Source organism: Notolepis coatsorum, assembly GCF_963971535.1.
Source record: "Notolepis coatsorum genome assembly, chromosome: 1".
NCBI lineage: Eukaryota > Metazoa > Chordata > Actinopteri > Aulopiformes > Paralepididae > Notolepis > Notolepis coatsorum.
This window is the reverse complement of record NC_140165.1, coordinates 3,335,125-3,350,700: the sequence shown is the minus strand read 5'-3', so window position 1 is coordinate 3,350,700 and position 15,576 is coordinate 3,335,125. Positions and strand designations below refer to the sequence as shown.

General features: G+C 42.1%; 1 protein-coding gene across 1 annotated transcript in view; it reads left to right on the top strand.

Annotated features, from left to right (window-relative positions):
- Positions 1-15,345, top strand: part of LOC311241280 (uncharacterized protein) — a gene marked incomplete at its 5' end in the record, with an annotated part of 29,714 nt that extends 14,369 nt beyond the window's left edge. Inside the window, 4 exons of the mRNA XM_084330053.1 lie at positions 1,706-1,789; positions 6,043-6,276; positions 10,296-10,356; positions 11,296-15,345. Of these exons, the coding sequence (XP_084186179.1) occupies positions 1,706-1,789; positions 6,043-6,276; positions 10,296-10,333 (356 nt within the window). The 3' untranslated portion in view covers positions 10,334-10,356; positions 11,296-15,345. The remainder of the gene's footprint in view (positions 1-1,705; positions 1,790-6,042; positions 6,277-10,295; positions 10,357-11,295) is intronic.
- Between the last annotated feature and the right edge of the window lie 231 nt (positions 15,346-15,576).

Genomic DNA, 15,576 nt, shown 5'->3' with positions numbered 1-15,576 from the left:
GTGCCATTGAACGAAGCTTCGAAGTATTTAAGACAGCCCTAGTTGTCAGCATGAAAATGACAGCCAAACATGGTACTGCAACTAAATAACACAAATACAATAGGCACATTTGTGACTGTTACAAATATAACACGTTTTATACTTGTGCTACAAGATTTTGGCCTGTGCTACAAAACTATCAACCTCTGTAGCACCAGTGCTATGTGCAAAAAAAGTTAACGTACAGCGAGTAGATCAAGCATCTGGGCAAGTATACGTGCCCTGATGCCTCGGTGTATGGCAGTGTAAAAAGGTTGGTTGCCCTATAAATAAATATATATATATATATATATATATATATATATATATATATATATATATATATATATATATATGCGGTAATTAAATATATAAATGTAAATATTATTATTATTAAATGGGTTACAATTACAAATATGTGGAAGTGGAACCATATGGAAGGAGTAAGCCTGACGCTAAAAAGAAAACCCAACACGCCTTTCTCAGACGAAAAAGAAAGTTTCGAGAGGAGTGGAAGTTTGAAGACAGACTAGACTACAATATGATGCGGGGGTGGTGAGGTGTGTGTGTATGTGTGTGTGTGTGTCGACTTCTATGTTTCAATAAATTATTTGCATTTAAAACTATTACCGCTGACTCATTCCTTCAGTCCACTAAAAATTATGCTAATATTCCTTATGTTGTTTATGATATTAATTGAAAATAGCGTATGAGAGTATTATATAGTAATAATAACACATGGCGATATACTAAAAAGCTATTTATAATTTTTGGCTGGTAAAAAATCTGCCTGGCTGGTAGTTTTTAAAATCTACCAGCCGGATGGCTGGCAAGTCAAAAAGTAAATTTTTTTCCCTGCTTCCTTTGCTGAACTCACTCTGATTAAAATGACAATACTCCCCATGCTTGATTATGGTGACATAGTCTACAGATCTGCATGTAAGACCTCACTCCACAAACTTGAGGTCCTCTACCCAGTGTACCCACTCTGCTATCCGGTTTGCCACCAGTGCCCCTTTCAACACTCACCACTGCACCCTTTACTCCTCCGTCAACTGGCCATCCCTGCACACTCGTCGCAATATGCACTGGTTCATGCTTATTTACAAAACCCTCTTTGGGTTGTCCCCCTATGTCACTTGTTGCAAATGACATCTGCCACTTACAACACTCGTTCTGCTCAACACATTCTCCTAAAGAATCCAAAAACATACACTGCACTCGGTCTAACATCCTTCAGGACTGCTGCTGCCAGGGACTGGAACAACCTACAGACATCTCTCAAACTGGTCACCTTTATGCCTATAAGTCAACATTCAAGCGCTCTCTGATGAACATTCTCACTGATTCCTGCAACTGCTTCTCAACCCAGTAACATCCCCAGCCCCCTGTCTGTCATGGTGCCCCCTCTCACTGCTACATTGCTTGTTGTATGTATATTTATATTGTATACTAATAACATATGTATGTCGGAAATGTTTAATCCTGAATTCCAATTTATTATTCAATGTTCCATCTCTGTGTAGATGATCTGGTGTCTAATTTATTATTCAATGTTCTATCTCTGTGTAGGTGATCTGGTGTCTAATTTATTATTCAATGTTCTATCTCTGTAGAATCGATCGGGTGTCCAATACGCTGACACCAGAAGACTCGGTGGTGCTAATGACTGAACCTTGTCTTACAGGTGGTGGGCTCGGCTGGATCGCTGCTGTCGTTGTGGTGGTTCTGATTCTGTTCTGCTGCGGTGCCTTTGCTGTTTATAAACGTGGTGAGTACCGCCTCTACACATTAGACGTGTCACGTTGGAGCTCATTAGTCATCCAGTTAGTTGTTAGCAGACAAATGAATCGGTGAAGGTAGTAGTAGGAGCAGTAGCAGTATTAGTAGCAGTATTAGTAGTAGCAGTAGCAGTAGTATTATTAGTAGCAGTATTAGTAGTAGTAGTAGTAGTAGTAGTAGCAGTATTAGTAGTAGTAGCAGTAGTAGCAGTAGTATTAGTAGTAGTAGTAGTAGTAGTAGTAATAGTAGTAGTAGTAGCAGCAGCAGCAGCAGCAGCAGCAGTAGTAGTAGTAGTAGTAGTAGTAGTATTAGTAGTAGCAGTAGCAGTAGTAGCAGCAGCAGCAGCAGCAGCAGCAGTAGTAATAGTAGTAGCAGTAGTAGCTACTTTTCCTCTCCAAGCCCTCCCAGAGAACAGTCGCCCTCGATCCCCCTGTCCCTGCCCCTCCCCGCTGGACAATCTTTCCACCCTCCCTCCCGCCACCTGGCGCGACGACACTTTGTTGTTGTTGCAGCCGACTATCGCATATGGTGTCTCAGGCTTTCTGTAGTCGACATGTGTCAACAAATGTACATGTCTGTTTGAATTTATGTTGTGCCGTTGTTACTGTAAAAATGTAATGATTGTGATATGATGTTGTTAATGAGATGATGAGCTGTACAGTATGTGTGTGTCACTGGAATTTCCCCAAGGGGATCAATAAAGGAATATCTTATATTATCTTAGTAGTAGCAGTAGTAGTAGTAGTAGTAGTAGTAGTAGTAGTAGTAGTAGTAGTAGCAGTATTAGTAGTAGCAGCAGTAGTAGTAGTAATAGCAGTAGCAGTAGTAGTAGCAGTAGTAGCAGTATTAGTAGTAGTAGTAGTAGTAGTAGTAGTAGTAGTAGTAGTAGTAGTAGTAGTAGTAGCAGTAGCAGCTAACAATATACTCGTTATCACCATACATAACGCTTATATTGAAACACGTTGACATTAGGGCCGTTCTTTCAACCTAAAAGTGCACTTTCTTCAACCTCGCACTTAAATTCCTTAGCAACCCGTGTTACCAAGTAAACAAATCACAGAACGATAGCCAGTTAGCCAGCCAGGTACCGACGTTAGCTCTCAGAACGATTAGCCACGTTAGTTAGCCAGCAACCAGCCAGGTACCGACGTTAGCTCTCAGAACGATTAGCCACGTTAGTTAGCCAGCAACCAGCCAGGTACCGACGTTAGCTCTCAGAACGATTAGCCACGTTAGTTAGCCATGGGTTAAATTCATGATATACCATAGGTTGCCGGCTCTATTTGTCTATGGAGAAGTACCCCTTCTTTGCATGGCTATAACTTTTTAAATTCTATTGCTACATTGCCATTATTAGGGCCCATTCAAAGTCCTATATGTATTGTTCATTGTGTAGCAACGTTAAACTTTTTCATTCACATATTCATAGTAAAGTATGGTCTAATGTATAAGTATGTTTTCATCTCTTTCTGCAGCTTTCTCCAGAACGTGATCTATAGCCCCAAATGCATTATATAGATGATGCAATACAGTTTTATGGCAATCAGCGCGATATAAAAAATTCCAACTAGACGTACTTCTAGAAGTTACTACACATCATCTGATGTTGACCGGATGGGCTAGGGGGCGTTTATAATTCCGTGGTCAGCGTTATACCAATCATCTAATGTGGGTCAAATGTTGATCATAGCAGTTAGTATCGAAGACGGTAATTTTACACGCTAAAACTCACCCCAGTCTCCGCGCGCCGTTGGGCGATCATCGTAGAGTAGACATTTTATCATTATGGGATGTAGATTTACCCGGTCCATTTCCAGCTTGTATAATGGTATATACGTCCAAATCATGTTGTTTATCGAGTTATTGGCAATCGATCGCTATGTATTGTGTCGAGATCGAGTCCCGGTAGCCAAACAGAGTGCCCGGAAGTAATACGGCCGACCAGCACAACCTCCATAGCACTTCCTGTTTGGCGAGTGCGCCGATCGGCCACCAGATGGCGCTCCTGAACCGCCAGAGAGCTCAGTGGGTCCTCCTGGTGGATCTCAGGCCAGCGGAGGGGAAAAATGAATCCGATCGCAGATTTTTGAAATATTGATATAAGGGCAACTTGAGCATGGCCGGGAATGACGCTTTTAAGCGTTTTCCGGGAAACGCTTTACAGCGTCATTCCCGGCCATGCTCAAGTTGCCGGAGGACGCTTTACAGCGTCCTTATATCAATATTTCAAAAATCTGCGACCCACCGCTAGCTTTTAAGCAGTGCTTGGTGGTGCAAATTAACCAGGCTACTACGGAGCCATAAGTGTTCGAGCCCCTGGCTTGCATCGCAGTCATGAAAGGTGCTACAGACGGCCACTGGCTTGCATCGCAGTCATGAAAGGTGCTACAGACGCCCACTGGCTTGCATCGCAGTCATGAAAGGTGCTACAGACGCCCACTGGCTTGCATCGCAGTCATGAAAGGTGCTACAGACGCCCCACTGGCTTGCATCGCAGTCATGAAAGGGGACTACAGACGCCCACTGCTCCTACATAGTTAGGACGGGTTAAATTATGTAAAGCACACAATAAAGAGACTCTCTACTTCTACTTACTGCTTCTACTTCTTCTGCTCGAACCTTCGGGCTCTAACCCGCTCTAAACCTTCAGTCCCCGAGCGCAAAGAGTGGTGGATTTGAAAGACGCCAAGAGGGGTCACGATGAGGGTATATATAATGGGAGAACATAGCTTCTATATCTTGCAGTCCTCCTTCCATTGATCCTCCGCTGTTAGTATTCAGAAAGAACGAACGTGCCAAGAGGCTTTGGAGTGGACCACTGTGGGTGTACTGTACGTACGCATGCATGTATGTATGCGCTGAACTTTATAGCTGGCTGGTCCCTGAGGCTCAATGATGCTTTGTAGGCGTTGGAAGGGAGTCAAATGTAAAAGGCAGTGGTCCTCTCTCCCTAATTGGCTCCCCGCCAGGACAACCAATCCCAACGCGAGGGATGCTAAAGTCAGTGGTCCTCTCTCTTTCTCTCTCTCTAATTGGCTATTCGCCAGGACGTCCCGCCCCCCCCCCCCAACGCGGGGGGTGCTAAAATCAGTGGTGTTTTATCTTTTTCTAGCATTTGCACTTGGGTTTAGTGACAACGTTGCGCTAAGCATTCCTTAACTTTGGGTGGGATTTTATTCCTCGGCAGTGAGATGTTTTACTTCCTGTTAAGAGACAGGTGGCGTATCGACGAAAACAAAAGGTTTTTAGACATCAAGACGTCACCGTGGATCGTATCCATAACCTCCGGTTTGTCCGCTGTGTCTGTTGTCGCGTGTCGTAAATGCGTCAATAAAAAGTAATTATAATTGCGTAATAATAATACTGAGTAATCTCCGACTTGTTATTGAGTAATGTTCCTTCTGAAAGTCCTAAATGGAAATCAATTTCATCGATTGCTTTTTTTTAAGACGCGCGGCCCCTAAACCCAGGGCCACTGGTGCGCTGTTCACATTATGTCACCGTATGAACCGCGTAAGAACAGCGTCCCTTAAGTCCAATTATTAAATGGCAAGAGTAGCTCCCTGGTGTTCACCAGAAATAGAAACCGAAAAGGAAAATGAACGGGTGATAAATATCGGACGGCCTCTTGGGGTGAATGTTGATATTCATCATACGACACATTAATCATTTCCAAATGGCATGAGGGCAAACTATAGGATATTAATTAAGAGCTCCATCCTGGTAGGAATAAGAGTTAAGCATTATGCTTTAGTAGTAGAGAGTATTCCCATCATGGCCTAGTGGCTGTGTGTGTGTGTGCGTGTGTGTGTGTGCATGTGTGTGTGTGTGAAGGGGGGTTATTAACTTATTTGGCACTAACTAAGGTTAAGGGGCATGTAGTGGTTATGGTTTAAGTGGTTAAGGAATTAATGTAAGTCAATGCAGTGTCCTCACAAATATAGTAACACCAACGTGTCTATGTGTTTGTGTTCTGTTTGCATTTCCCATGTGTGTGTGTATGTGTACCGGTATGCGTGTATGCGTGTATGTATGTGTGCATCTGCGTGTGTGCCTGTGTGTGCGTGTGCGTGTGTGTGTGTGTGTGTGTGTGCGTGTGTGCCTGTGTGCGTGTGTGTGTGTGCGTGTGTGTGTGTGTGTGCGTGTGTGCCTGTGTGTGCGTGTGTGTGTGTATGTGTGTGTGTGTGTGTGTGTGCGTGTGTGTGTGTGTGTGTGTGTGTGTGTGTGCGTGTGTGTGTGTAGCTGCCGGCAGCGCGGGTGATTCCGGGCCAGCAGGACGTCCAGAGGAAGGAGGGGCGAGTCAGAGGAACGGGGCCCCCGGCATCGAGGACCAGGAGCCGGTAGCAGTTAGTATCGAAGACGTGTACCAGGCCACTGTGACCAAGGAACCGTTGTCGGTGAAGGAGCGCCTGGCCCTGTACCTCCCCTACATGCCGGCAGTAAGAAGAAGAGAAGGCCAGCAGCTCGTCCGCCGCGGTAAGACGATACTTCCACCAGGATGTTAAGAGAGACGCCACGGACACACACTCTGAATACCAAGCAGGACAGACGGGCGGGCGGGCGGGCGGGCGGGCGGACACACACACACACACACGCACACACACACACACACACACGCACGCACGCACGCACGCACGCACGCACGCACGCACGCACGCACTCACGCACGCACGCACGCACGCACGCACGCACGCACACACGCACACACACACACACGTACACACACGTACACACACGTACACACACACACACACACACACACAGACAATTAGTTAACACACACTTAGTTCAGTTCAGTTCAGAGTTTTTATTTGCCACATGGAATCATACAATCAGAGTTTCTTCATTACACAATCATAAATATCATTCCATGGACAAAAGGAGCAGGAAGAAGAATAAATCTTATAGTTACCTGCCCCTTATTCCTAAACTAAAGAAGTATTTACTTAATGGTCGGCGTACAACCTAATTTACACAAATAATCATTTATACCATTATACAAGAAACACACAATCCACAATTAAACAAGAAAAAATTAAATAATAATAATAATAATAAAGAATAAATAATAAAAGAAATGGGAAAAAAAAGAAAAGATCTCACTATTCAGATCACATTTGATTTTTATACTGACTAAATATTTTTTTTATTTTTTTTGAATTGATAAACACTATTACATCCCTTAAGCTCGCTATGGAGAGAATTCCACAACTTTACACCAATAACTGAAGGACACATCTGTTTAAGTGTGGTACGTGCAAACTGATGTTTAAAATTGTATTTTCTCCTACTAAACTCACTTTCTAAATGAAAAAGATTTTGTAGTTTTTCTGGCAGTGTATTATTTCTTGCCCTAAACATAATTAACATTATTTGAAACTTAACCATGTCTTCAAGTTTAATTATTCTAGATTTAATAAATAATGTATTTGTGTGTTCTCGATAACTCACTTTATGTGTGATTCTTACAGCCCTCTTCTGTAGTATATATAATGGTTTTATATTGGTCCCATAAGTATTCCCCCATACTTCAACACAATAACTGATATAAGGTGAGATGAGTGAGCAGTAGAGTGTTCTCATTGCCTCATACTCTAACACATCCTTTACTTTATTCATAACAAAAATACTCTTGGACATCTTTTTTTTAACGTGTGCTATGTGCGATTTCCATGTTAATTTATCATCCATAATCACACCAAGAAAACGAAATTCATTAACTCTCTCTATATCAACTCCATCTATGGTCAGTACTATATTTTCATCTAGTTTTCGATTGCCAAAAATCATAAATTTATTTTTTTTCAGATTCAGTGATAGCTTATTTACATCAAACCATTTCTTTAGCTTTGTCATTTCATACACAATATATTCAGTCAACACACATATAGTCAACACACAATGGAGAATAGGAGCAATGTTGTACATTGTTAGCTTCATTTAATTTCAAACCTTTGTTTTTACTCGAAAGGCAACTGAGGTTTCCCTCATTTACAGTCACGTTGAGTGTACTGTACATACAGAGTTAAGCAAAACATACAGAGTTAAGCAAAACATACAGAGTTAAGCAAAAGAAAAGGCATATAAAATCACACAGCATATACAATCATAATAATTAGTAAGGATAACAATCTAATGCGATAAAGTCCCAGCCCTACTTATCACTAGATCTGGTAAAGCTGGTCACAGTTGAAGAGTGATTTTCCCCCGTGTTTCACCTGCTCTACCGTTGCACAGGAGTCAGGCATTTTCTTTTGACGGTGGTTGACGGGCAGCCATGTTGGAAGAAAGAGAAAGAACCACACAAATGCTCTACTTCAAGTGCTGGTTTTAGAAAGTATGCGGGCGGCTGGGTGGCGCAGCGGACATTGCGCTCGTCACCAACGCAAGAGACACCGGGTTCGACTCCGGCTGTCGGTGTTGCCTCCGGCTTGGGCCGGCCGCCATACTAACTCATTGGCAGGGTTAGCGGGTGGAAGTCGATGGGTGGGGATTGGACGTTGTGGACAGCGACTCCTACAGGTCGGTTGGGGGACGCCTGCACAGCAGAGACAGGAAATGGCGGGGGGGTAGTGTGAGCCTCCCACACGTTACACCTCGCCACTGAGAGTCCGCGCTGGCAGGTGAAAAGATGTGACAGGCTGCCTCCTCGTGTATCGGAGGGGACACGTGATGCAAGGCTTCTATCCTCCCTACAACCGGCCAGTGGGGGGCATATGTGAGCAACGTTCAAGACAGGGGAGGGGAGAATTGGCACAGTGGAATTGGGATGGGAGAAAAATAGAAAAAAAGGAGAAAAAGTGGACCAAAAAAATAAAAGCAGAAGTATGTCAATGAAAAGGCCGGTAAAGCGAGACCAGGCCTGCTCCTGTGACCTGCATGCGGCTGTGTGTTTGGTTGCATATCTACTAGTTTCTCTTCCTATTTATTTTGGTTGGGTTTGGTTTCGGACAGAATGCAGACTGAGAGCAGTGGAGTAGTTTACCCATTCTGTTCTCTTCTGTTCTGGGGTTTAACCACATGGTCTGTGTTTGTATTACCTTGTGCGGTCCCAAAGTCCCCGCAACAATAGAAAACCAGGAAACGTGTCATCGCTTGTGTCTAGGGACACACGACACACACCGATACCATGTTTTTCCACTGCCGATACTGATAGAAAGTACCAAACGTTCAGTGTCGACTGTTACTGACTACCACCCTTTTAGTATCTGCTGATAGCGACTGCCAAACTTTCAGTATCGACTGATATCGACTGCCAAACTTTCAGTATCGACCGATATCGACTGCCAAACTTTCAGTATCGACTGATATCGACTGCCAAACTTTCAGTATCGACTGATATCGACTGCCAAACTTTTAGTATCGACTGATATCGACTGCCAAACTTTCAGTATCGACTGCCAAACTTTCAGTATCGACTGGTATCGGAGCTGTTTTAGCCTGGTATCAGACCTGTTTCAGCCTGGTATCAGACCTGTTTCAGCCTGGTATCAGACCTGTTTCAGCCTGGTATCAGACCTGTTTTAGCCTGGTATCAGACCTGTTTTAGCCTGGTATCTGACCTGTTTTAGCCTGGTATCTGACCTGTTTCAGCCTGGTATCAGACCTGTTTTAGCCTGGTATCTGACCTGTTTTAGCCTGGTATCTGACCTGTTTCAGCCTGGTATCAGACCTGTTTTAGCCTGGTATCAGATCTGTTTCAGCCTGGTATCAGACCTGTTTTAGCCTGGTATCAGAGCTGTTTTAGCCTGGTATCAGAGCTGTTTTAGCCTGGTATCAGACCTGTCTTAACCTGGTATCAGACCTGTTGTTTTAGCCTGGTATCAGACCTGTTTTAGCCTGGTATCATACTGTTTCAGCCTGGTATCAGACCTGTTTCAGCCTGGTATCAGAGCTGTTTTAGCCTGGTATCAGACCTGTTTTAGCCTGGTATCAGACCTGTTTCAGCCTGGTATCATACCTGTTTTAGCCTGGTATCAGACCTGTTTCAGCCTGGTATCAGACCTGTTTTAGCCTGGTATCAGACCTGTTTTAGCCTGGTATCAGACCTGTTTCAGCCTGGTATCATACTGTTTCAGCCTGGTATCAGACCTGTTTCAGCCTGGTATCAGAGCTGTTTTAGCCTGGTATCAGACCTGTTTTAGCCTGGTATCAGACCTGTTTCAGCCTGGTATCATACCTGTTTTAGCCTGGTATCAGACCTGTTTCAGCCTGGTATCAGACCTGTTTTAGCCTGGTATCAGACCTGTTTTAGCCTGGTATCAGACCTGTTTTAGCCTGGTATCAGACCTGTTTCAGCCTGGTATCATACTGTTTCAGCCTGGTATCAGACCTGTTTCAGCCTGGTATCAGACCTGTTTTAGCCTGGTATCAGACAGATCCAATACTAGTATCATTATCACTGCATCCTCACTTGGCAATGTCATCTTGTGTAATAACTTGTGTGTGTTGTGTGTGTTTTAATGTTTTTTTTTTTTTTTTTTTAACCGGGTCAGACGAGATCGTGCCAATGAAGAAGGCTGGAGGGGAATGAAGAGACTCATCATCATAATTAAAGTATTTCTGTTTTTCTCTTATTTATTACTACTATAGATTGGTCTGTCAGTGTCGAGACTGCTCCTTTCATTATAGATAACTGTGAACAAGCAGGCCTACTGTCATGTTATACATGTTGTCTATTAACAACGGGCATCCATTTTCCAATATTCTTTTAGATAAATAGTTTATGCAAATATCGTTTTGTCTCAAAAAATATATTTCCCCTTGTTTTTACCGACAACTACAATGTGTAGTGTATTGAGAGGGGACCCTATTAACTGTTACACCACTGAACGGCATGCTGGGTACAGGTAGCTAGCTAGCCAGGTAGCATAACTGTTAACCTCTGAACAGGTGGGCAGAAAAGTGTCTTTTTTTTTTTTTTTTTTTTTTAACTTTAACTTGAGGACTGCATACTTTTTTTGCAAAGCTTAGCTTTATACTTTATACTTATAGCACATGCATGAGCCTGGTCTCTTTTGAAAGATAACATTCTAAAGTTACTAATGCAAAAAAAGGATAATCACTTTTAGTGCTAATGAAATAGAGTAACAGAGGTTTGAACTTGAGTTGAACTTGAACTTGTGTACTCGCATTTCTCTTTAGTGGTTGCCAGATTCCATTATTCCAGCATAGAGGTATGAGCTGGAAAACGCTGCGGTTCCATAGCCTGAAGTCGTATGTACTGTAGTACAGGTCCAAATTTGATAAAGATCCGTTCAGAAATGAGTGCTTGAGAGAGGTTTTAATAAACCATGTCCCAAAGAATTCTGGCCGTTGTGTTGTAAGAGGTTAACAGCTGGGAGAACGGAAAAGAAAGATGAAGAAAGAGAGACATGGTAGCAGGGTTTTTAGTAGTGGTCTATCTCCATGCTCTCATGTTCTCTCTCTCTCTCTGTCTCTCTCTCCCTCTCCCTCTCTCTCTCTGTCTGTCTCTCTCTCTCTCCCCTATTCCAGCCAAAGTCTGTGTGTGAAGAGGACCTGTAGCAGACGTCCGTGGACTGGTCTTGAGGTTTTCCACTTGTGTCCAGAGCTTCATGGAGGACGTTTGCCTGTTGCATATCTACACACACAGACACACACACACACACACACACACACGCACACACACACTGGACAAAACATATGGACGGCTGCTTCTATCATCAACTGAATTGACCAGAGTGCCTAAAAGAACAGTCTGCCTAGGGAAAATGTCCTTTTTGTCTTTACAGAATGAGGGGTTGTCCCAACACTGAGAACATGTTAAATTATGTGCTTTTTCTTTTATTATTTTTTTATTGTTTTTACTACCGGGCAGTCCGGTAGAGAGAGAGAGAGAGAGAGAAAGAACGGGAGACAGAGCGGGGGGAAGACATTCGGCAAAGGACGCCGGGTCCGAGAATCAAACATAGGAAGGACATAAGAAAAGAAACGAAAACCTAGTCACCTATTAGCCATGCGACTAAGAGTTAATGCAAAATTTGCAGATATAACTGCCATTAGGAAACAACAAGCTCTAGTAACAGAACCCAAAATAATAAACGATACATTCAAAAAATTCTACTCCGATTTGTATAATTCAGAGACGACCTTTGATCAAGACAAATTAGACACATATCTTAATCAAATTACTCTCCCTAAACTTTCGGAGGACGACGCTAAACAGTTAGAAGCACCGATCACATTAGAAGAAATCAAGAAGGCCATATCCGAAATGAAAAACGGCAAGGCTCCCGGAATTGACGGTATCCCATCAGAAATGTACATTTCTTGCTGGGACATATTTGGACCCTTATTACTAAATATGATCTTATACTCAGTCAAAGAGGGAAGCTTCCATAAACACCAAAATATCGCACTCATTTCAGTTCTTCACAAAAAAGACAAAGACCCCACTGAGTGCGGTAGTTACCGACCTTTAAGCCTCCTCGGAACCGATGTCAAACTGTACTCTAAGATATTAGCCATCAGATTGCAAAAGCATATGACGTCTTTAGTTCACCCGGACCAAACAGGCTTCATAAAAGGTCGCCTGATCAATGATAACATAAGGCGAATACTGCACGTACTAGACGCAGACAAAGAGGACACCACACCTAAGGCGATGCTATCCCTGGATGCTATGAAAGCATTTGACAGGTTGGAATGGTCGTTTCTATGGGCAGTATTAGAAAGGATGGGGTTAGGAAAAGGATTCATTGATATGATTAAAGTACTATACAAGGACCCATCGGCCAGGATTACAACAGGCACATTCATCTCCGATATCTTTCCGGTATCACGCTCAGCCAGACAGGGTTGCCCTCTTAGTCCCGGACTATTCGATCTATCATTAGAACCTTTAGCACAATTTATAAGACAATCCCAACACATAGAACCAATAGTAATCAAGGGCACACAACATAAAATTAGTTTATATGCGGACGACGTAATATTGCTCATGCAAAACCCCAACAACACATTGCCGCATATACTCAAGTTGATAGAGAACTTTGGTGATTTATCGGGATTTAAAATAAATTGGCCTAAGTCGGCTTTTCTTCCTCTTAACATCAGTGCAAAAAAAGACACAACCCTCCCAGGTGCGATACCCATGGTCAAACATTTTAGATGCTTGGGAGTGGAAATATTTCCCACCATAAGACAAACGGTGAAGCACAATTACACAAAAATACAGAACAAAATCAAAGACGACCTGGACAGGTGGGCAAAACTTAAAAACTCAGTACAGGCAAGGGTATCAATAGTTAAGATGGATGTATTACCAAGAATCAATTTCTTCAGCTCAATGCTTCCGTTACCCCCTCCAGAGGGCTACTGGAAAAGGTTACAAACCTCCACATACAAATTTATTTGGAATAACAAACCACCTCGCATAAAAAGATCCACCGCACAGAGAAATAAAGCAGACGGTGGCATGGCAGTTCCAGATTTTTTACAATATTTTAAGGCCTTCACATTAAGACCACTGAAGATATGGTTTGACCCCCAGGCCTTGGTATCTTGGAGAGAATTAGAAGAAAACATAGTAGCCCCACAGAGACTAAAAGACATAGCACACACTAAACTTTCAATCAAGCATTGTGAGCGAGAATTTGGCCCAATAATTACCCATGCAATCAGAACATGGCGGGAAACACAAAAGAAATATCCTAACCCTCAAGAATGGCATAATCACACTCCCATATTCAATAACAATGCACTCTTAATGCGAAAACGCCCTATAAGATTCCCTATATGGGAAGAGCAAGGCATACACTCATTAGGGGATATTTTTAATAACAAGGGCCTTTGTAGTTATGTCGAAATATGCACAAAGTTTAACCTCACCGAGTCCACATGGCTTTTTTACATACAGTTACGACTTAGTCTGAGGTCTCACGGTGTTCCATTACTCATACCAATTGAACACCACAGATACCACAAATTTTTCTATGAAAGAGAAACATTGGGAGGTTTTGTATCAGGTTTTTATTATCAATTACTAACGTCCTCGTATGAAACCCTTCAACTAGACACTGTCTGGAGGAGGGATATACCAGACCTGGAAAATGACTTTGATTGGCAAGGAGCCTGGGCAAATGTCCGACTTACATCAAGGAACCCGGATCATCAACAAATCAATCTGAACTATATTCACAGGACATACTTGACTCCTATAAGGCTGTGCAAAATGGGGCTTAAACAAGACTCCAAATGCTCCCAATGTACAAATGGGGACGAAGGAACATTTATGCACATGTATTGGGACTGCCCACCAGTTAAGGCATTCTGGAAAGATGTGTCCCAACAATTATCAATACTCGTATCTTGGAATATACCTGTACACCCCTCGGTATTACTATTGAATGATGTTTTTGAGTTTGCAGTGAATCCACAACTAAAGAGATTGGTTTTATCGGGTATCACAGTAGCTAAAAAACTGATCGCATCACGTTGGTTTCAACCGGAAAAAATGTGCCGAAAAGTGTGGTTTCTTACATATCTCGATGTGATATATCAAGAAATATCTACAGCAAGAATTCTGGGTCTCAATGAATCCAAAATGTCAATGTGGTTAGAAGTGGTGGAGAGAATAAAAGCTAGCTTATAATGGTAGTGTCTGGTTAGGAGTGAGGGATAATGGAGGTACTATCCAAGAGGGGGTCCGGGAGGGGGGGGGTTAGAGCTGGAGCATATGTGTGTAGGGTTTTAGAAAATAGGTATTAGGCGTATATTATATACTAACATTTATATAATTGTAATTTCGCTGGATATACACTGTATACGGTTAAAATGTTATTATAGACTAATTTTGTTTTATCTTGTTTCTGTACTTGCATATATTTTAACCACCTTTACTGAAAGTTTCATTATGCATTGTGTGTTGAGTACTGACTTTTAATAATTTTTGTTTTGCAATAATAAAAAAAAATATAAAAAAAAAGAAAAGAAACGAAAAAAGAGGGAGGGGAGGGATGGAGGTCAGACTCATGTTAGTGTGTATCCAGGTACAAAGTTACAAGTGACCATCTCTGCATAAACGTATCTTTTTTCAGTTGCAATTGTGCAGTCATTTCTTCCATTGTATACATCTGTCTCAATCTCTTGGTCCATTGTTTGACTGTCGGTGGTTGATTTTGTAACCATGCCATAGTTATCATTTTCCTTGCTGTCATATCAGTTTAACGATGAACTGGCAGTGTGTGCTCGTCCTTCCTCGTGTATGGAAAACAACCCACAAACAAATCCAAGGAGGGGTCCGGGAGGGGGGGGTTCGAGCTGGAGCATATGTGTGTAGGGTTTTAGAAAATAGGTATTAGGGGTATGTCCTATATAAACATTTATATAATTGTTAATTTCGCTGGATATACACTGTATACGGCTAAAATGTTATTATAGACTTTTTTTTTGTCTTGTTTCTGTACTTGCATGTAATTTTAACCACCTTGACTGTTAATTTCATTATGCATTATGTGTTGAGTACTGACTTTTAATAATTTTTGTTTTGCAATAATAAAAAAAATATAATAATAAAAAAAAAAAGGGAAAACAACCCACCAGTGTCATATTTAGCCTATTATTATTATTATTATAGGATAATTATTATGATTAGCCTATAATAATTATTATTATTATTATCATTCTAAAGGCCTGTGTTCAGAATAGCGCTGGGGAGGCTGGGATGAAGCGCTTGCGTTGAGAAAACCAGCCCTACGCTGCGCACAAGTTTTATATTTATGGCAACAATGTAACTATCACTAATTGTCGTCATGA